At 41.4% G+C, this 23172-nt stretch overlaps 2 protein-coding genes across 2 annotated transcripts; both read left to right on the top strand.

Moving 5' to 3' along the window:
- Nucleotides 1-2642: 2642 nt before the first annotated feature.
- LOC121849708 (EEF1A lysine methyltransferase 3-like) lies at nucleotides 2643-7153 on the top strand. Its single transcript, XM_042338295.1, has 4 exons — nucleotides 2643-2711; nucleotides 3591-3805; nucleotides 4966-5077; nucleotides 6212-7153. Exons 2-4 carry the CDS (start codon nucleotides 3665-3667, stop codon nucleotides 6616-6618), a joined length of 660 nt encoding a protein of 219 aa, XP_042194229.1. The 5' UTR covers nucleotides 2643-2711; nucleotides 3591-3664; the 3' UTR covers nucleotides 6619-7153.
- A 5818-nt stretch (nucleotides 7154-12971) lies between these two features.
- Nucleotides 12972-17491, top strand: LOC121849707 (EEF1A lysine methyltransferase 3-like). Its single transcript, XM_042338289.1, has 4 exons — nucleotides 12972-13040; nucleotides 13920-14134; nucleotides 15304-15415; nucleotides 16550-17491. The coding sequence occupies exons 2-4, from the start codon at nucleotides 13994-13996 to the stop codon at nucleotides 16954-16956; spliced, it is 660 nt and encodes a 219-aa protein (XP_042194223.1). The 5' UTR covers nucleotides 12972-13040; nucleotides 13920-13993; the 3' UTR covers nucleotides 16957-17491.
- Nucleotides 17492-23172: the final 5681 nt, after the last annotated feature.

The raw sequence follows: 23172 nt of genomic DNA, 5'->3' as shown, positions 1-23172 counted from the left end.
TGATGCTCAACAATAAAACAATGTCCTCAAATTTTGCTAACTCTTAATTCACCAGAGAAGTTCATTCAGAGAGCACAGGAGAGCAATGGAATGAAAGTAATTCCGATTATTTTGAGAATTAAAGTTGATGCTTTATTTCACTGTCCCAGATTTCACCTCCCCCTTAATAATCGGGCCCCACTTATTCCAGTAACAGACATCATGTCCCACATTACCCAGTGACGCTGTCCGATGTCCAGTTCAGGATGTTCCTTCAGTTAGTTTTTCTTGACAAGATTAGACATTTATGGTTTTTATAGTCACCCTTTGTCACTTGACACTTGTCGTTTTTCTTTATTAATTACGCTATCGGAAACCATGCACTATTCTTAATAATTTGTTGTTTATAAACCTTTCCCCACACATCACCATCCACCATCCTCGTATTTACCTGTTTATGGGGGTCAGGTGGGATGCATTTTTTTTCACTAACTCTTGCTAAAAAGCACATTTCCTAATTTTCCCCTGGTTCACGTTTCCCATTTTATTCACAAAATGCTCTGTCTCTGACACATGTTCTCACTGCAATAGCACATGTGGAGCACGCGATGACCAATATAGTTTCATTTATATTATTAAAAACAAATCACATTACATGCACTGTTCATTCCGAGGACATATAAAGTAGGATCAAGATATCCCAGCCCTGTGTAAAGGGCTGTAATGTTTGCAATATTGTTTGCAGGTAATGGATCACACAACATTCAGAACCTGATTGATGTGTTGAAGAAGTTGAAGAGAACAACAGGAGGAATATTGGTCAAAACTGTGACACCACATACACACAATCACAGCTTGCTCCTGGCTCAGAAATGTGGAGGTTCATGGAATTTGGGTTATAACACTTATTATTATTACTTTTTTTTATTATACTAGCTGTACCTGTTGCAGCTTCATTACATCCTTTAGATGTATAAATAAAATAGCTTATCTCTACCAAATTGGCCTTTACTTAGGTATTGATATTGTTCACCAGATTGTGTGTTTGATGGTGATGTCTCAGCCTTACCGCACACTGGGCAATTATAATAATAATAATCCTTGCATTTGATATAGCACCTTATTCCATCTTCCAGACGTCTCAAAGTGCTTCACAGAATATAATAATAATAATCCTTGCATTTGGTATAGCATTTTTACGTCTTCTAGATGTCTCAAAGCGCTTCACAGAATAGACTGTAGAGTGTATAGACTGTAGAGTGCATTTGTGGGCGAAAATGCGGCAGCCAATTGCGCACAGCAGCGTCACACAAACAGTCGTGGATTGAAATGACCAATTTATTATTGTTTTTTTTGAGGAATTATTATCAGGCGTGTGGAGTAAGGAAACTTGCCCAAGATTTCGCCCCCTGCTGGGAATCGAACCCAGGTCTCTCGTTTGCAAAGCGAGTGCTCTAACCACTGAGCTACAGGACTCCACAACAGAATATACTGTAAAGTGAATTGACTGTATATTTGTGGGCGAAAAGCGGCCGCCAATTGTGTACAGCAGTGTCCCACAAACAGTCGTGACCAATTTCTTATTGTTTTTTTCTTGGGGGAATATTATCAGGCGTTTGGAGTAAAGTAAGGAAAATGGCCCAAGGTTTCGCCCTGCCGGGAATCGAACCCAATAATAATAATAATAATAATAATAATCCTTGCATTTGATATAGCGCTTTTCACGTCAGGAGGACGTCCCAAAGCGCTTCACAGAACACACTGTAAAGTGAATTGACTGTATATTTGTGGGCGAACGCGGCAGCCAATTGCGCACAGCAATGTCCCACAAACAGTCGTAGATTGAAAATGACCAATTTAATTATTGTTTTTGGTTTTTTGGAGGGATTATTATTAGGCGTGTGGAGTAAGGAAACTTGCCCAAGGTTTCGCCCTGCCTGGCAAGTCTCTCACTTGCGAGGCGAGTGCTCTAACCACTGAGCTACAGGACTCCACTAAAGGACAATTAGCCACTCTTACTGTACTGTCAATGTGTGTTATGATATCCCCCACATAGCTTTTCCTTCAGGATAATAAAACAAACTTATTCTTGCTACAGCACACATCGCATGTAATTTGGGGGCAAGGGGATGAAGACTCCAGGGATTATCCAACAATTATCAACTTTATATACGCTTCAACCAAGAAAATGTTCTTTATTCTTCCTGAGGAAATGAACCCCAGTGGTGACTGAAGGGGAATCCACTGACATAAACAAGGGCAGATTACACTAACTCTGACCCTGTAACATGGGGAGCGTAACAGGTTGCTAAAAGGTTGAGTTCCTGGTTTAGCGAGCTGAAGGTAAAGTGATTAAAACAGGATTGAAAGGAACATCATGTGTACACAACAACAACATTACATTTGTACAGCGTCTTTCACGTCAGAAGGATATCATGCTGTGAGTGTGTGGGGCAACCTCAATGGGACCAGATCAGAATGTCCAAAGCACAGGTCGTTCCCCCGCAGAATAACAATAATAATAACTATGTTATAGTTGCTAGTTAGAGCTTGGTTTGATAACTTCTCGCGATCTGAAATAATGGGACAAACATCCGATGATGAATTTTGACGAGATTTTGACATGTTAAAAGCAGGAGGCTAAGTGCACGTGTGTCCTTGGCACTGACATTCCCCGGGTCTCACATGAGGAGCTCAGCACTGGGGACACGTGAGTTCACATCTCCACTCAGGTACCCAAACTCTATGTTCTGTTCTCCTCCTCTGGAGGGTCAGTTCAGCATCTCATTGGGGCCAGGGTTTCCTCAGTCCCCTCTCTAGGGGTTGTCACTTTTCTAGTCAGAGCTCCAGGGACCCAGGGACCTTCTACACATTCCTGACTTGTTCTTCCTTCCAGGAGCAATCTTAGGTTTGCTTCCTCTCGACAACTGCCAATGAGATCCTGTCCCCGCTTCCCAGAATTCCCAATATCCCAGCTATTACTGAGTGCTTATCAGTACCCAAGCCATCGCCAACAACACCTTGCATGTATATGGTGTATACTTGTATATACTTAATGTTTTATTTAATTAATTTAATATTTTACTTAGTAAATATAAATGTCTTGTTGGAGAGCTTGTACCTAATCCTGGAAAGTATGAGGTGAGCTGGCTAGAGGCGGGGATTGCTGGGACAGCAGGCAAGGCTTTCAGTTCCTGCTCTTTGAGAATGTTTGATAACTGGGGGCAATTTCCGCTTTTTATAACATTAAAGATTGATATCCTAGAACGGCCTAAGATGAGTCTCGTGTTTAAAAAACAACATTTTACACTTGTATAGCGACCTTCACGTCAGAAAGATGTTCCAGGGTGCTGGACAACCAGGGGTTTTGGACCCGAGCTGAGAGTTAGGTCAGGAGGGATCGAAGGCAGGGGTTCGGGGTGGGAGGCTGTCCGAAGGCACAGTTGAAGAGGAAGGTCTTTAGAAGGGACTTGAAGGAAGCAAGAGAGGTGGGGAGAGGGAGGTATTGCGGGATAGCATAAAAAAACATATTTTTATAATCAATGTAACTAATCCCAAATTTGCTATGAGATATTTTGAGATAATCTGTCCTTCTCGTAACATTGACAAAGGTTCTTATTGGACAACCAAGCAATAATCACTGATAAACTGAGGATTTGCTCGAACACAAGACAAATCTCCGAGAATGGCGCTCCCCCAGATTCTGAGTCAAAAAAAAAATTATCCTGATTCGGTGGAGGATTGCTATGAGGTGTGTGGACACAAGCTGAGGATCGTTCGGATGATTGGCTCTGACCTTGAGTTTTCCTCTACCATCTGGGAAGCTGTAAGTTTCCTCCTTTCTTGTAAACATTGCGATTGTAAACGGGAAGAGGAAACCCCCTTCTAGCTGCAGGGTCTCACTCTCCCCCTCGCACGCTGCTAACGCGCATTCACACCTGCTAAAACCTTGACCTCTCCTCCGCTCCTACCTTGCCCTGCTGCTTGCTTGAGTTTGCTCTCCATCTCTGAAATACACTCAAACTTGTCCAAGCAACCACATCCATTCAGCAATCACCTCTCCTTTCAAGAGCTACCTCCATTCAATAGCCACCTCCATTCAGCAACCACCCTGTTAGTAAATACCCCATGTTAGCAATACGCCCTCTGTTAGCAACCACACCCTGTTAGCAGCCACCTGGAACAGTCTGGACATAGATAGAAAACACATCAACAAACCCCTGCTCAGAGGCCACCCCCTGCATAAATCTGGGATGCCACTGGGGCTCGGGCCCCTGAGCTGAGGTTGAAGACAGCTTTGACTGTATTTGGAAGATGCTATATCATAAGAGCTTATTGTTGCTCTCGCTACTTTGATGCTGTTTTACTGGAAACATTGAGTGATTTTCTCTGCGTGGTTAATGACATGTCAATGTACATGTTCCTCCTGCAGTGCCAGCGTTTTGGGAACCCAGTGGCAGGTCAGGAGCATAGATGTTGCTAATTGGTTGACCAGTTGTTTGACTCTAGGCTGGTAGCCTTGTGCACATACACTTCCATCCCCTTGGTCCAATTCTGGCTGCCTGAGTGGACTACATTCACCTTTTAAACCCAGGACATACTATTAATAATAATAATAATAATAATAATAATAATAATAATAATAATAATAATAATAAGCCTTGCATTTGATGTGGCGCCTTTTCACATCTTCGAGACGTCTCAAAGAGCTTCACAAACTATACTGTTAAATGAATTAACTGTGTAATTTGAGGGCGTAATGAGGCAAACCAATTGCGCACAGCATATTATTCCAAACGAAATAGTAAATGTTCAATAAAAATACGTGATACACACACTATCTCTATCTCTCTCTCTCACACGCACACACACACACACAGAGGTTATCCATATTCCGCCCATACTTTCTTTCTCTGCCCATCAGCTGGATGGCTCAAAGTTTTCCAAAATCCATATTTCTCAAGTAACGGCTGGAATGTTCTCCAGGGTCTCGTGCTTTGCCAGTACTTTGAAAAGGAGAAGATGGATTTCACCGGGAAGAAGGTGATTGAGCTGGGCTCTGGCACTGGAATCGTAGGCATTTTAGCAGCTCTTTTGGGTGAGTTTCCAGGTCATTATTGACAATTGAGAGGAAAGAACAGTTGTGCCACAATACACAAACACAGCTTGTGTATTATGGCGAGACAGGTAGATATTCTGCAGCCGTATGACACTTGTTTGATTTGAACACGCTTGTACTGTAATAGGCACCACTGTATCCAGATAAACGCATTTCTCCCAAAAGATTCCAATCCACAAAGAAATAATTAGCGCAAATAAAACAAAATGCTAAAATGCCACAAAATTCAAATGCTTATTCGCAGGAATAATAATAATCTTCGAATTTGATATAGTTTATCACATGTTCTGTTTGCGTCACTATCTGTCACTAAGTAACTGTGGTTGCTGGAAGCTACACTCACCACCGAACATACAAATTGACAGCACAGAGGAAGGCCATTCGGCCCATCGTGTTTAGTGGCAAACTAAAGCAAAGTCAATATTGCTACAGATGGTATCAAGTAATACGTATTCATGGGCTGAACATTGACATCTGTGCTTACCTTTCGCCTCCTGTGAAGGTACAAATGCTCAAGGATATGGTTTAACGTCCAATGACCATCCTCTAGAATCTTGTTCATTCCCAATAGGTGATTCCGACAATGAATTTCAGTCTGTTGTTCAGACTGCGAGGCTGAGCACGTTCTGTTGTCTGAACATGACACAGACCTGCATTTATGGGCAGAGTTACAGAACATGACTATTGAGCAGGAATTAGAATATCAACTGCAAGGATGATTAGAATAGAGATTGGGAGGTGGTAACTTAAAGACTTTAAATTTGAAGAATTTCCTGTTTAACTCCAGTTTTCTTCTAAAACTTGACTCCAATAATAATAATAATAATAATCCTTGCATCTGATATAGCGCTTTTCACGTCTTCTAGACGTCTCAAAGCGCTTCACAGAATATACTGTAAAGTGAATTAACTGTATATTTTGTGGGCAAAACTGTAACACTGTAATAGAGTACATGTGTGAGGGTGATGTCAGCCTTCAGCTCACCTGTGTCGAACTATAATAACACAAAGGTTTCTAATAAGCTCTGTTGGTCAGTGGACTCCAGTGAGGAGCTATAAATGACCTGTATTACAGTCCAGTATAAAAATGTGTGATTTAATTTTTTTATTTCAGGTGGGAATATCACTCTGACGGACCGACCCCGTGTTTTGCCACAAATACAAAACAACATGAATAATAACATCCCCGCTTCTATAATCCACCGATCAAAGGTGTCCGTTCTCTGCTGGGGTATAAACCACTCAGATTTTCCTTCTGATTATGATTATATTATTGGCTCGGATATTGTGTACAGCCTCAGTTCTTACAGCTTTTTGATTGAGACCCTGAAGTCCCTCAGCAACCCTAACACTGTTATATTGATCTCTTCCAAAATGCGGTCTACAACCAGAGAATTTCATAACCGGATGGTAACTGTAGATTTTAACTCCGAGGTTGTTTGCAGTAACACTAATGCGGAGGTCAATTTGTACAAGCTAACCAGGAAATGTCCAGCGACTGAAGCCCAGGATAGAAATTAGACTCTTGCAATCAATAATCTTATGACGGTTTCAATAAATAATTATCACCAATTTGCTGTTTTCCGCACTTTCTCTTTCCAGCCTGGAAACTGGTAAAAAGAGATAGTTTTACATGTGGCCCAGACACCCCAAATTCAGTACCTCACAGGCTTGAAGTTATTGGTGCTTTCTCCAGATCTGCTCCCATTAAAGCGGGAGGCGTTCATTAGTTAGTGATTACCAGCTGAAACATGTTACTCTGATGCTGGCTTCATTCCTATATTCCGATGCCAAGCATGTCACCTTGGAGCCAGTTCACCTCCAAAGAGACCTCGCTTACATGCATGAATATCAAATGCAAGAATTTCTTTTTATTATTACAATATCTTTACCCAAAGTTTTATCCTTGAGACAGCCACATAAATACTGACCTGCCATTTGCTAACTTGCTTACTTGGGCTTAAGTAGAGATACCTAGTGGAGTCCTAGTACTGTCCTATATGAAGTTTAAAAGTGGTTAGAGCACTCGCCTCACAATCGAGAGACTTGGGTTCGATTTCCGGCAGGGTGAAACCTTGGGTAAGTTTCCTTATTCCACACGCTTGATAATAATCCCTCAAGAAAAAAAAATCAATTTGTCACTTCAATCCACGACGGTTTGTGGGACAATGCTGTGCGCAATTGCCTGCCGTGTTTCGCCCACAAATATACAGTCAATTCACTTTACAGTATATTCTGTGAAGCGCTTTGAGACGACTTGAAGACGTGAAAAGCGCTATATCAAATGCAAGGATTATTATTATTACCTTATGGCGCACATATAAAAACAGCTAATATTTACACTGGTAAATGCAATATGAAACATAATGAATAAAATACGATTGATTAGTCAGTTACTCTTTAATCATGTTTAGGTTCTGAACAATCAAACTTCTGCTTCTGTCATTGTGAAATGATACATCTGTGCCAGTGAATCCAACCTGCTGCCATCACTCATGTCTAAGGTTTAGTTGCTCCCAGCAAAAGCTGCGACTGAATTCTAAAATATCACACGGCTTTGCTTCCAATGATCATGTCCCCAATTATATTGTCTTTCCAAATAAAGAACAGCAAAATAAAAGTTATTAAGTTGCTTCCGATTTTTTTACTGGCGGTTTTGATAATAATCCTTGCATTTGGTATAGTCAGGAGGACTTTCCAAGGCGCTTCGGAGGGTTTTACTGTAAAGTGTAGTGACTACATTTTGTGGGCGAGCGCAGCAACCAAACCTTGCACATCATTATTCCACAAACAGCCATGAAATGATAAACTAATTTTTATTTGGAAGATTATTGGCTAGGACACAGGGAGAAACTCCCTTCTCTCTTTAAATAGAGCCATGTTATCTTTAACATCCATCTAAACAGGTAGCTGGAACCTCATTTTTACATCTCATCTGATGAACGTCCCCTCTGACAATGCAACCCCCACTCAGCATTGCATTGGAGGGTCTTTAAAATTGAAGTCCAAAGGATTAAGGTTTGAGGTGTTTTCTGTCCGCCCGCATTAGCAGCCCCGACATGTTCGACATGTCCTGCAGTGTGGATTTGATATATGCCTTATCACGTCTCTGAGGCATCTCAAAGCGCTTCACAGAATATACTGTAAAGTGAATTGACTGTATATTTTGTAGGGTTAACGCAGCAGCCAATTGCACACAGCAGTGTCCCACAAACAGTTGTGCATTGAGTGACCAATTTTTTTTGAAGGAATTATTATCCCCGGAAAAGCCATCTGCCAATCGACTAACAACCAGTTTCCTGCTCGGTAAACAGAGGTGTGTAAAGCAAAGAAACTTGCTCAACGCTTTGCCCTGCTGGGAATCAAGTCCAGGTCTCTCACTTGTGAGGCAAGTGCTCTAACCACTAACTACAGGACTCTACATATATTAACTCATGAGGGGGTGCAGCGCAGATTCAAAAGAATAATACCAGGGCTTAAAGTGTTAAATTATAAGAAGCTTGGTTTCTATTCCCTTGAGTTTAAAAGTTTCAGGGGTGATCTGATTGAGGTGTTTAAAATAACAAAGGGATTCGATAGGGTACATAGAGAGAAACTATTTCCTTTGGTGGGGTAATCCAGAACAAGGGGGCATCATCTTACAATTAGAGCTGGGTCATTTAGGAGTGAAATTCGGAGGCAGTTTTTCACACAATGGGTTGTGGAAATCTGGAACTCTCTCCTCAAAAGGCTGTAGATGTTAAATCCATTCACATTTTCAATATGGGAGTAGATATATATTTCGTCGGTCGAGGTATTATGGGATATGTGGCAAGGTAACTGGACTTGAGGTACAGATCAGCCATGGTCTTATAAAATGATGGTACAGGCTTGAGGAGCTGAATTGCTTCCTCCTATTTCTATGTTTCTATGAGGAACAAGGGAATAGAAGGGAGGGAGTAAGGAGTGGGTGGAGAGTGAGTAAGTGGAGTACAAACAGCAGGATGGACAAACTGGGCCAAATGGCTTGTTTCCATGCTGTAAATCAATGTAAAGTTTATTTAATATTTATTTAGCTAGTTACTCGACTTGAGGTCCAGTAACTAGCTAAATATTAAATAAATGACCTGGACGTATAGAATCATACAACATTACAGCACAGAAGGAGGCCACTTGGCCAATCATGCTTGCGCTGGATCTCATTCGGCACAACTCTTTGGAAGATATATATATATATATTTGGGCACAGAGAGTAAAATTTTAAAGTTTGCAAATGACACAAAACTTGGAAACTTAGTAAATAGTGAAGAGGATAGTAGCAGACTGCAGGAGGACATGGAGAGGCTGGTGAAATGGGCAGACACATGGCAGATGGAGCGTATATGATAATACACAGAAGTGTGACGTGATCTATTTTGGGACGAGGAATGAGAAGACCCAATATAAGACAAATGGTACAATTTTAAAGGGGGTGTAGGAACAGAGAGACCTGGGGGTTCACATGCACAAACGTTTCACGTTAGCAGGACAAGTTGACAAACCTTTTTAAATAAAAGCATAAAAAAAATTATGCAGTGAGTTGTTACGATCTGGAACACACTGCCTGAAAGGGTGATGGAAGCAGATTGGATAGTAGCTTTCAACAGGGAATTAGATAGGTACTTGAAAAGGAAAAAATTTGCAGGGCTTTGGAGTAAGAGCAGGGGAGTGGAACAAGTTGGATTGCACACGCACGATGAGCCAAATGAGGTCCTTCTCTGTGCTGTAAGATTCTATGCTTTGTTATTTAGTAAAAAGGGCTTTTGAAAAAATCTGGAACGATGGTCTCAACCTGTCCGTCTTACTTAAGAACCAACAAGCCCCTTCTGACTCATAGGCGAGACTGCTACCACCGATCTAGGCTGTCAAACTATTAATATAAAATAGTAATGACATAGGGAAGAGGACTAGTTAGAAAGGGTTAACAAACCTGAAGAGCGAAATCGATTAACATACTCAATGGTTCCGACTTTTTAATAAGTTTTCAAGATAGTTCCACATTAACCTTACTATATTTTCACTGTGTGTGAGACTGGCGCAGTGGTAGGGCTCTGGCCTCTGAGTCAGAAGGTTGTGGGTTCAAGCCCCACATCGGGACTTGGAATCACAAAGTCTCAGCTGACACTTCAAAGTGGGACCTCAGTTTTAACGTCTCATCCATAGGACGGCAACTCTGAAAAATGCGACAAAGTCAAGAAATACATTTTGTTCCCAATCACAGGGTTCCCATAGCTTTAACAGGATCGTGATGTGTCTGTTTTCTTCAAAGTTTCATAATTTCTCAAAGTCAAAATGTGTTGCAAGTGGAGCAGAGTCATCTCATTGTAACTGTAAGTGTAACCGATCCCAGACAGGACTCAATGGTACTGAACCACCTTCAGCCGCTCTGCCCTTGCCCTCTGGAACTCCATCCCGCAGTTCCCCCACCACACCCCCTCCCTTGCCTTCTTCAAGACCCATCTCAAGACCCTCCTCTTCGACCGTGTCGTTGGTCACCTTCCTACCCCCTCTGCCCTCCACCCTTCTCAATCCCGACCCCCAGCTCGGATGCGAAGCTCTGATTGTCCAGTGCCTTGGGACGTCATCCCGACGTGAAAGGCGCTATATAAATGTAATTTTGTTCTTGTTGTTGTTGGTATAATGCCTTACTATGTTGTCGAGATCTCTCGAAGCGCTTCCCAGGGTGTACTGTAAGTAATGTAGCTTTGTGCATTTTGTGGGCAACCGTGGCAGACAATTTGCGCAGAGCAATATCCCACAAACAACCACGGAAGTGACCAATTTTATTTGGGGGATTGTTGGCCAGGACACCAGGAGAGAGAAACTCTTTTCCAATAGAGCTGCGGGATCTTTAACACCCACCTGAACAGGCAGAAGGGACTAAATCAAAACAAGGAGCCACAAGGACAACATCAGCTAATTTATTGTTAGAAAATAAAATGATTGTAAAATAATCATATTAAAATGCAAAGTTGTATTAGCCAATAAACATATTTGAATTAAGAACCAAGTAAGTTTGGATTTCGCCTTTCGTCTTCGGATTACAGTTATTGTAAAATTGTTAGAGATATGCTTATTGTACTATGTTATGGCATTTGTCTAAATCCATTGGAGGCAACCAGACCTGGTTGGGTTGAGCACGGCATCGAGATAGCAATGAGAGGATGCATTATAATCAAAAATGTCAAACTCACTTGAAAATTTTCAGTGGTTTTTCAATGATCGTCCACTTTCCTCAGTCCAGCCAGATGTGATGCTCAACAATAAAACAATGTCCTCAAATTTCGCTAACTCTTAATTCACCAGAGAAGTTCATTCAGAGAGCACAGGAGAGCAATGGAATGAAAGTAATTGCGATTATTTTGAGGATGAAAGTTGATGCTTTATTTCACTGTCCCAGATTTCACCTCCCCCTTAATAATCGGGCCCCACTTACCCCAGTAACAGACATCATGTCCCACATTACCCAGTGACGCTGTCCGATGTCCAGTTCAGGATGTTCCTTCAGTTAGTTTTTTTTGACAAGACTGGACATTTATGGTTTTTATGGTCACCCTTTGTCACGTGACACTTATTTTTCTTTATTAATTATGCTATTCGAAATCATGCACTATTCTTAATAATTTGTTATTTATAAATCAATACGCACCTTTCCCCACACACCACCATCCACCATCCTCGTATTTACCTGTTTATGGGGGTCAGGTGGGATGCATTTACTTTCACTAACACTTGCAAGAAAGCACATTTCCTAATTTTCCCCTGGTCATGTTTTCCATTTTATTCACAAAATGCTGTCTCTAACGCATTTTCTCACTGCAACAGCACATGTGGAGCACGCAATGATCAATATAGTTTCATTTGTATGTTAAAAACAAATCACGTTACACGCACTGTTCATTCTGAGGGCATATAAAGTAGGAACAAGATATCCCAGTCTTGTGTAAAGGGCTGTAAAGACACGCTTGCAATATTGTTTGCAGTTAATGGATCACAGAACGTTCGGCAGCTGGCGGTTCATAGAATTTGGGTTGTTACACTTATTATTATTATTTTATTATTATATTAGCTGAACCCGTTGCAGCTTCATTACATCCATTATACGTATAAATAAAATATCTTATCTGTACTAAACTGGCCTTTACTTTGATATTGTTCACTAGATCACTGTGTGTTTGATGGTGATTAGCCAGTTTTACTCTATTGTCATTGTGTGTATGATATCCCCCACATACATTATCCTTCAGGTTAATAAAACTGACTTATTCTTGCTAAAACACACATTGGGTGTAATATGTGGTTTATGGGGGGATGGGGAGGGGGTGAAGACGCCAGGGATTATCCAACAATTATCAACTTTAGATACGCTTCAACCAAGAGAATGTTCTTTATTCTTCCTGAGGAAATGAACCCCAGTGGTGACTGAAGGGGAATTCACTGACATAAACAAGGGCAGATTACACTAACTCTGACCCTGTAACATGGGGAGCGTAACAGGTTCCTAAAAGGTTGAGTTCCTGGTTTAGTGAGCTGAAGGTAAAGTGATTAAAACAGGATTGAAAGGAACATCATGTGTACACAACAACAACATTACATTTGTACAGCGTCTTTCACGTCAGAAGGATATCATGCTGTGAGTGTGTGGGGCAACCTCAATGGGACCAGATCAGAATGTCCAAAGCACAGGTCGTTCCCCCGCAGAATAACAATAATAATAACTATGTTATAGTTGCTAGTTAGAGCTTGGTTTGATAACTTCTCGCGATCTGAAATAATGGGACAAACATCCGATGATGAATTTTGACGAGATTTTGACATGTTAAAAGCAGGAGGCTAAGTGCACGTGTGTCCTTGGCACTGACATTCCCCGGGTCTCACATGAGGAGCTCAGCACTGGGGACACGTGAGTTCACATCTCCACTCAGGTACCCAAACTCTATGTTCTGTTCTCCTCCTCTGGAGGGTCAGTTCAGCATCTCATTGGGGCCAGGGTTTCCTGAGTCCCCTCTCTAGGGGTTGTCACTTTTCTAGTCAGAGCTCCAGGGACCCAGGGACCTTCTACACATTCCTGACTTGTTCTTCCTTCCAGGAGCAATCTTAGGTTTGCTTCCTCTCGACAACTGCCAATGAGATCCTGTCCCCGCTTCCCAGAATTCCCAATATCCCAGCTATTACTGAGTGCTTATCAGTACCCAAGCCATCGCCAACAACACCTTGCATGTATATGGTGTATACTTGTATATACTTAATGTTTTATTTAATTAATTTAATATTTTACTTAGTAAATATAAATGTCTTGTTGGAGAGCTTGTACCTAATCCTGGAAAGTATGAGGTGAGCTGGCTAGAGGCGGGGATTGCTGGGACAGCAGGCAAGGCTTTCAGTTCCTGCTCTTTGAGAATGTTTGATAACTGGGGGCAATTTCCGCTTTTTATAACATTAAAGATTGATATCCTAGAACGGCCTAAGATGAGTCTCGTGTTTAAAAAACAACATTTTACACTTGTATAGCGACCTTCACGTCAGAAAGATGTTCCAGGGTGCTGGACAACCAGGGGTTTTGGACCCGAGCTGAGAGTTAGGTCAGGAGGGATCGAAGGCAGGGGTTCGGGGTGGGAGGCTGTCCGAAGGCACAGTTGAAGAGGAAGGTCTTTAGAAGGGACTTGAAGGAAGCAAGAGAGGTGGGGAGAGGGAGGTATTGCGGGATAGCATAAAAAAACATATTTTTATAATCAATGTAACTAATCCCAAATTTGCTATGAGATATTTTGAGATAATCTGTCCTTCTCGTAACATTGACAAAGGTTCTTATTGGACAACCAAGCAATAATCACTGATAAACTGAGGATTTGCTCGAACACAAGACAAATCTCCGAGAATGGCGCTCCCCCAGATTCTGAGTCAAAAAAAAAATTATCCTGATTCGGTGGAGGATTGCTATGAGGTGTGTGGACACAAGCTGAGGATCGTTCGGATGATTGGCTCTGACCTTGAGTTTTCCTCTACCATCTGGGAAGCTGTAAGTTTCCTCCTTTCTTGTAAACATTGCGATTGTAAACGGGAAGAGGAAACCCCCTTCTAGCTGCAGGGTCTCACTCTCCCCCTCGCACGCTGCTAACGCGCATTCACACCTGCTAAAACCTTGACCTCTCCTCCGCTCCTACCTTGCCCTGCTGCTTGCTTGAGTTTGCTCTCCATCTCTGAAATACACTCAAACTTGTCCAAGCAACCACATCCATTCAGCAATCACCTCTCCTTTCAAGAGCTACCTCCATTCAATAGCCACCTCCATTCAGCAACCACCCTGTTAGTAAATACCCCATGTTAGCAATACGCCCTCTGTTAGCAACCACACCCTGTTAGCAGCCACCTGGAACAGTCTGGACATAGATAGAAAACACATCAACAAACCCCTGCTCAGAGGCCACCCCCTGCATAAATCTGGGATGCCACTGGGGCTCGGGCCCCTGAGCTGAGGTTGAAGACAGCTTTGACTGTATTTGGAAGATGCTATATCATAAGAGCTTATTGTTGCTCTCGCTACTTTGATGCTGTTTTACTGGAAACATTGAGTGATTTTCTCTGCGTGGTTAATGACATGTCAATGTACATGTTCCTCCTGCAGTGCCAGCGTTTTGGGAACCCAGTGGCAGGTCAGGAGCATAGATGTTGCTAATTGGTTGACCAGTTGTTTGACTCTAGGCTGGTAGCCTTGTGCACATACACTTCCATCCCCTTGGTCCAATTCTGGCTGCCTGAGTGGACTACATTCACCTTTTAAACCCAGGACATACTATTAATAATAATAATAATAATAATAATAATAATAATAATAATAATAATAATAATAATAATAATAAGCCTTGCATTTGATGTGGCGCCTTTTCACATCTTCGAGACGTCTCAAAGAGCTTCACAAACTATACTGTTAAATGAATTAACTGTGTAATTTGAGGGCGTAATGAGGCAAACCAATTGCGCACAGCATATTATTCCAAACGAAATAGTAAATGTTCAATAAAAATACGTGATACACACACTATCTCTATCTCTCTCTCTCACACGCACACACACACACACAGAGGTTATCCATATTCCGCCCATACTTTCTTTCTCTGCCCATCAGCTGGATGGCTCAAAGTTTTCCAAAATCCATATTTCTCAAGTAACGGCTGGAATGTTCTCCAGGGTCTCGTGCTTTGCCAGTACTTTGAAAAGGAGAAGATGGATTTCACCGGGAAGAAGGTGATTGAGCTGGGCTCTGGCACTGGAATCGTAGGCATTTTAGCAGCTCTTTTGGGTGAGTTTCCAGGTCATTATTGACAATTGAGAGGAAAGAACAGTTGTGCCACAATACACAAACACAGCTTGTGTATTATGGCGAGACAGGTAGATATTCTGCAGCCGTATGACACTTGTTTGATTTGAACACGCTTGTACTGTAATAGGCACCACTGTATCCAGATAAACGCATTTCTCCCAAAAGATTCCAATCCACAAAGAAATAATTAGCGCAAATAAAACAAAATGCTAAAATGCCACAAAATTCAAATGCTTATTCGCAGGAATAATAATAATCTTCGAATTTGATATAGTTTATCACATGTTCTGTTTGCGTCACTATCTGTCACTAAGTAACTGTGGTTGCTGGAAGCTACACTCACCACCGAACATACAAATTGACAGCACAGAGGAAGGCCATTCGGCCCATCGTGTTTAGTGGCAAACTAAAGCAAAGTCAATATTGCTACAGATGGTATCAAGTAATACGTATTCATGGGCTGAACATTGACATCTGTGCTTACCTTTCGCCTCCTGTGAAGGTACAAATGCTCAAGGATATGGTTTAACGTCCAATGACCATCCTCTAGAATCTTGTTCATTCCCAATAGGTGATTCCGACAATGAATTTCAGTCTGTTGTTCAGACTGCGAGGCTGAGCACGTTCTGTTGTCTGAACATGACACAGACCTGCATTTATGGGCAGAGTTACAGAACATGACTATTGAGCAGGAATTAGAATATCAACTGCAAGGATGATTAGAATAGAGATTGGGAGGTGGTAACTTAAAGACTTTAAATTTGAAGAATTTCCTGTTTAACTCCAGTTTTCTTCTAAAACTTGACTCCAATAATAATAATAATAATAATCCTTGCATCTGATATAGCGCTTTTCACGTCTTCTAGACGTCTCAAAGCGCTTCACAGAATATACTGTAAAGTGAATTAACTGTATATTTTGTGGGCAAAACTGTAACACTGTAATAGAGTACATGTGTGAGGGTGATGTCAGCCTTCAGCTCACCTGTGTCGAACTATAATAACACAAAGGTTTCTAATAAGCTCTGTTGGTCAGTGGACTCCAGTGAGGAGCTATAAATGACCTGTATTACAGTCCAGTATAAAAATGTGTGATTTAATTTTTTTATTTCAGGTGGGAATATCACTCTGACGGACCGACCCCGTGTTTTGCCACAAATACAAAACAACATGAATAATAACATCCCCGCTTCTATAATCCACCGATCAAAGGTGTCCGTTCTCTGCTGGGGTATAAACCACTCAGATTTTCCTTCTGATTATGATTATATTATTGGCTCGGATATTGTGTACAGCCTCAGTTCTTACAGCTTTTTGATTGAGACCCTGAAGTCCCTCAGCAACCCTAACACTGTTATATTGATCTCTTCCAAAATGCGGTCTACAACCAGAGAATTTCATAACCGGATGGTAACTGTAGATTTTAACTCCGAGGTTGTTTGCAGTAACACTAATGCGGAGGTCAATTTGTACAAGCTAACCAGGAAATGTCCAGCGACTGAAGCCCAGGATAGAAATTAGACTCTTGCAATCAATAATCTTATGACGGTTTCAATAAATAATTATCACCAATTTGCTGTTTTCCGCACTTTCTCTTTCCAGCCTGGAAACTGGTAAAAAGAGATAGTTTTACATGTGGCCCAGACACCCCAAATTCAGTACCTCACAGGCTTGAAGTTATTGGTGCTTTCTCCAGATCTGCTCCCATTAAAGCGGGAGGCGTTCATTAGTTAGTGATTACCAGCTGAAACATGTTACTCTGATGCTGGCTTCATTCCTATATTCCGATGCCAAGCATGTCACCTTGGAGCCAGTTCACCTCCAAAGAGACCTCGCTTACATGCATGAATATCAAATGCAAGAATTTCTTTTTATTATTACAATATCTTTACCCAAAGTTTTATCCTTGAGACAGCCACATAAATACTGACCTGCCATTTGCTAACTTGCTTACTTGGGCTTAAGTAGAGATACCTAGTGGAGTCCTAGTACTGTCCTATATGAAGTTTAAAAGTGGTTAGAGCACTCGCCTCACAATCGAGAGACTTGGGTTCGATTTCCGGCAGGGTGAAACCTTGGGTAAGTTTCCTTAGTCCACACGCTTGATAATAATCCCTCAAGAAAAAAAAAATCAATTTGTCACTTCAATCCACGACGGTTTGTGGGACAATGCTGTGCGCAATTGGCTGCCGTGTTTCGCCCACAAATATACAGTCAATTCACTTTACAGTATATTCTGTGAAGCGCTTTGAGACGACTTGAAGACGTGAAAAGCGCTATATCAAATGCAAGGATTATTATTATTACCTTATGGCGCACATATAAAAACAGCTAATATTTACACTGGTAAATGCAATATGAAACATAATGAATAAAATACGATTGATTAGTCAGTTACTCTTTAATCATGTTTAGGTTCTGAACAATCAAACTTCTGCTTCTGTCATTGTGAAATGATACATCTGTGCCAGTGAATCCAACCTGCTGCCATCACTCATGTCTAAGGTTTAGTTGCTCCCAGCAAAAGCTGCGACTGAATTCTAAAATATCACACGGCTTTGCTTCCAATGATCATGTCCCCAATTATATTGTCTTTCCAAATAAAGAACAGCAAAATAAAAGTTATTAAGTTGCTTCCGATTTTTTTACTGGCGGTTTTGATAATAATCCTTGCATTTGGTATAGTCAGGAGGACTTTCCAAGGCGCTTCGGAGGGTTTTACTGTAAAGTGTAGTGACTACATTTTGTGGGCGAGCGCAGCAACCAAACCTTGCACATCATTATTCCACAAACAGCCATGAAATGATAAACTAATTTTTATTTGGGAGATTATTGGCCAGGACACAGGGAGAAACTCCCTTCTCTCTTTAAATAGAGCCATGTTATCTTTAACATCCATCTAAACAGGTAGCTGGAACCTCATTTTAACATCTCATCTGATGAACATCCCCTCTGACAATGCAACCCCCACTCAGCATTGCATTGGAGGGTCTTAAAATTGAAGTCCAAGGGATTAAGGTTTGTGGTGTTTTCTGTCCGCCCGCATTAGCACCCCCAAATGTTCGACATGTCCTGCAGTGTGGATTTGATATATGCCTTATCACGTCTCTGAGGCATCTCAAAGCGCTTCACAGAATATACTGTAAAGTGAATTGACTGTATATTTTGTAGGGTTAACGCAGCAGCCAATTGCACACAGCAGTGTCCCACAAACAGTTGTGCATTGAGTGACCAATTTTTTTTGAAGGAATTATTATCCCCGGAAAAGCCATCTGCCAATCGACTAACAACCAGTTTCCTGCTCGGTAAACAGAGGTGTGTAAAGCAAAGAAACTTGCTCAACGCTTTGCCCTGCTGGGAATCAAGTCCAGGTCTCTCACTTGTGAGGCAAGTGCTCTAACCACTAACTACAGGACTCTACATATATTAACTCATGAGGGGGTGCAGCGCAGATTCAAAAGAATAATACCAGGGCTTAAAGTGTTAAATTATAAGAAGCTTGGTTTCTATTCCCTTGAGTTTAAAAGTTTCAGGGGTGATCTGATTGAGGTGTTTAAAATAACAAAGGGATTCGATAGGGTACATAGAGAGAAACTATTTCCTTTGGTGGGGTAATCCAGAACAAGGGGGCATCATCTTACAATTAGAGCTGGGTCATTTAGGAGTGAAATTCGGAGGCAGTTTTTCACACAATGGGTTGTGGAAATCTGGAACTCTCTCCTCAAAAGGCTGTAGATGTTAAATCCATTCACATTTTCAATATGGGAGTAGATATATATTTCGTCGGTCGAGGTATTATGGGATATGTGGCAAGGTAACTGGACTTGAGGTACAGATCAGCCATGGTCTTATAAAATGATGGTACAGGCTTGAGGAGCTGAATTGCTTCCTCCTATTTCTATGTTTCTATGAGGAACAAGGGAATAGAAGGGAGGGAGTAAGGAGTGGGTGGAGAGTGAGTAAGTGGAGTACAAACAGCAGGATGGACAAACTGGGCCAAATGGCTTGTTTCCATGCTGTAAATCAATGTAAAGTTTATTTAATATTTATTTAGCTAGTTACTCGACTTGAGGTCCAGTAACTAGCTAAATATTAAATAAATGACCTGGACTTATAGAATCATACAACATTACAGTACAGAAGGAGGCCACTTGGCCAATCATGCTTGCGCTGGATCTCATTCGGCACAACTCTTTGGAAGATATATATATATATTTGGGCACAGAGAGTAAAATTTTAAAGTTTGCAAATGACACAAAACTTGGAAACTTAGTAAATAGTGAAGAGGATAGTAGCAGACTGCAGGAGGACATGGAGAGGCTGGTGAAATGGGCAGACACATGGCAGATGGAGCGTATATGATAATACACAGAAGTGTGACGTGATCTATTTTGGGACGAGGAATGAGAAGACCCAATATAAGACAAATGGTACAATTTTAAAGGGGGTGTAGGAACAGAGAGACCTGGGGGTTCACATGCACAAACGTTTCACGTTAGCAGGACAAGTTGACAAACCTTTTTAAATAAAAGCATAAAAAAAATTATGCAGTGAGTTGTTACGATCTGGAACACACTGCCTGAAAGGGTGATGGAAGCAGATTGGATAGTAGCTTTCAACAGGGAATTAGATAGGTACTTGAAAAGGAAAAAATTTGCAGGGCTTTGGAGTAAGAGCAGGGGAGTGGAACAAGTTGGATTGCACACGCACGATGAGCCAAATGAGGTCCTTCTCTGTGCTGTAAGATTCTATGCTTTGTTATTTAGTAAAAAGGGCTTTTGAAAAAATCTGGAACGATGGTCTCAACCTGTCCGTCTTACTTAAGAACCAACAAGCCCCTTCTGACTCATAGGCGAGACTGCTACCACCGATCTAGGCTGTCAAACTATTAATATAAAATAGTAATGACATAGGGAAGAGGACTAGTTAGAAAGGGTTAACAAACCTGAAGAGCGAAATCGATTAACATACTCAATGGTTCCGACTTTTTAATAAGTTTTCAAGATAGTTCCACATTAACCTTACTATATTTTCACTGTCTGTGAGACTGGCGCAGTGGTAGGGCTCTGGCCTCTGAGTCAGAAGGTTGTGGGTTCAAGCCCCACATCGGGACTTGGAATCACAAAGTCTCAGCTGACACTTCAAAGTGGGACCTCAGTTTTAACGTCTCATCCATAGGACGGCAACTCTGAAAAATGCGACAAAGTCAAGAAATACATTTTGTTCCCAATCACAGGGTTCCCATAGCTTTAACAGGATCGTGATGTGTCTGTTTTCTTCAAAGTTTCATAATTTCTCAAAGTCAAAATGTGTTGCAAGTGGAGCAGAGTCATCTCATTGTAACTGTAAGTGTAACCGATCCCAGACAGGACTCAATGGTACTGAACCACCTTCAGGCGCTCTGCCCTTGCCCTCTGGAACTCCATCCCGCAGTTCCCCCCACCACACCCCCTCCCTTGCCTTCTTCAAGACCCATCTCAAGACCCTCCTCTTCGACCGTGTCGTTGGTCACCTTCCTACCCCCTCTGCCCTCCACCCTTCTCAATCCCGACCCCCAGCTCGGATGCGAAGCTCTGATTGTCCAGTGCCTTGGGACGTCATCCCGACGTGAAAGGCGCTATATAAATGTAATTTTGTTCTTGTTGTTGTTGGTATAATGCCTTACTATGTTGTCGAGATCTCTCGAAGCGCTTCCCAGGGTGTACTGTAAGTAATGTAGCTTTGTGCATTTTGTGGGCAACCGTGGCAGACAATTTGCGCAGAGCAATATCCCACAAACAACCACGGAAGTGACCAATTTTATTTGGGGGATTGTTGGCCAGGACACCAGGAGAGAGAAACTCTTTTCCAATAGAGCTGCGGGATCTTTAACACCCACCTGAACAGGCAGAAGGGACTAAATCAAAACAAGGAGCCACAAGGACAACATCAGCTAATTTATTGTTAGAAAATAAAATGATTGTAAAATAATCATATTAAAATGCAAAGTTGTATTAGCCAATAAACATATTTGAATTAAGAACCAAGTAAGTTTGGATTTCGCCTTTCGTCTTCGGATTACAGTTATTGTAAAATTGTTAGAGATATGCTTATTGTACTATGTTATGGCATTTGTCTAAATCCATTGGAGGCAACCAGACCTGGTTGGGTTGAGCACGGCATCGAGATAGCAATGAGAGGATGCATTATAATCAAAAATGTCAAACTCACTTGAAAATTTTCAGTGGTTTTTCAATGATCGTCCACTTTCCTCAGTCCAGCCAGATGTGATGCTCAACAATAAAACAATGTCCTCAAATTTCGCTAACTCTTAATTCACCAGAGAAGTTCATTCAGAGAGCACAGGAGAGCAATGGAATGAAAGTAATTGCGATTATTTTGAGGATGAAAGTTGATGCTTTATTTCACTGTCCCAGATTTCACCTCCCCCTTAATAATCGGGCCCCACTTACCCCAGTAACAGACATCATGTCCCACATTACCCAGTGACACTGTCCGATGTCCAGTTCAGGATGTTCCTTCAGTTAGTTTTTTTTTGACAAGACTGGACATTTATGGTTTTTATGGTCACCCTTTGTCACGTGACACTTATTTTTCTTTATTAATTATGCTATTCGAAATCATGCACTATTCTTAATAATTTGTTATTTATAAATCAATACGCACCTTTCCCCACACACCACCATTCACCATCCTCGTATTTACCTGTTTATGGGGGTCAGGTGGGATGCATTTACTTTCACTAACACTTGCAAGAAAGCACATTTCCTAATTTTCCCCTGGTCATGTTTTCCATTTTATTCACAAAATGCTGTCTCTAACGCATTTTCTCACTGCAACAGCACATGTGGAGCACGCAATGATCAATATAGTTTCATTTGTATGTTAAAAACAAATCACGTTACACGCACTGTTCATTCTGAGGGCATATAAAGTAGGAACAAGATATCCCAGTCTTGTGTAAAGGGCTGTAAAGACACGCTTGCAATATTGTTTGCAGTTAATGGATCACAGAACGTTCGGCAGCTGGCGGTTCATAGAATTTGGGTTGTTACACTTATTATTATTATTTTATTATTATATTAGCTGAACCCGTTGCAGTTTCATTACATCCATTATACGTATAAATAAAATATCTTATCTGTACTAAACTGGCCTTTACTTTGATGTTGTTCACTAGATCACTGTGTGTTTGATGGTGATTAGCCAGTTTTACTCTATTGTCATTGTGTGTATGATATCCCCCACATACATTATCCTTCAGGTTAATAAAACTGACTTATTCTTGCTAAAACACACATTGGGTGTAATATGTGGTTTATGGGGGGATGGGGAGGGGGTGAAGACGCCAGGGATTATCCAACAATTATCAACTTTAGATACGCTTCAACCAAGAGAATGTTCTTTATTCTTCCTGAGGAAATGAACCCCAGTGGTGACTGAAGGGGAATTCACTGACATAAACAAGGGCAGATTACACTAACTCTGACCCTGTAACATGGGGAGTGTAACAGGTTGCTAAAAGGTTGAGTTCCTGGTTTAGCGAGCTGAAGGTAAAGTGATTAAAACAGGATTGAAAGGAACATCATGTGTACACAACAACAACATTACATTTGTACAGCGTCTTTCACGTCAGAAGGATATCATGCTGTGAGTGTGTGGGGCAACCTCAATGGGACCAGATCAGAATGTCCAAAGCACAGGTCGTTCCCCCTCAGAATAACAATAATAATAACT

The sequence above is a fragment of the Callorhinchus milii genome, unplaced genomic scaffold (assembly GCF_018977255.1).
Source record: "Callorhinchus milii isolate IMCB2004 unplaced genomic scaffold, IMCB_Cmil_1.0 Scaffold9, whole genome shotgun sequence".
NCBI lineage: Eukaryota > Metazoa > Chordata > Chondrichthyes > Chimaeriformes > Callorhinchidae > Callorhinchus > Callorhinchus milii.
Note: the sequence above shows the minus strand (reverse complement) of the source record. Positions and strands in the feature narration are given on the sequence as shown.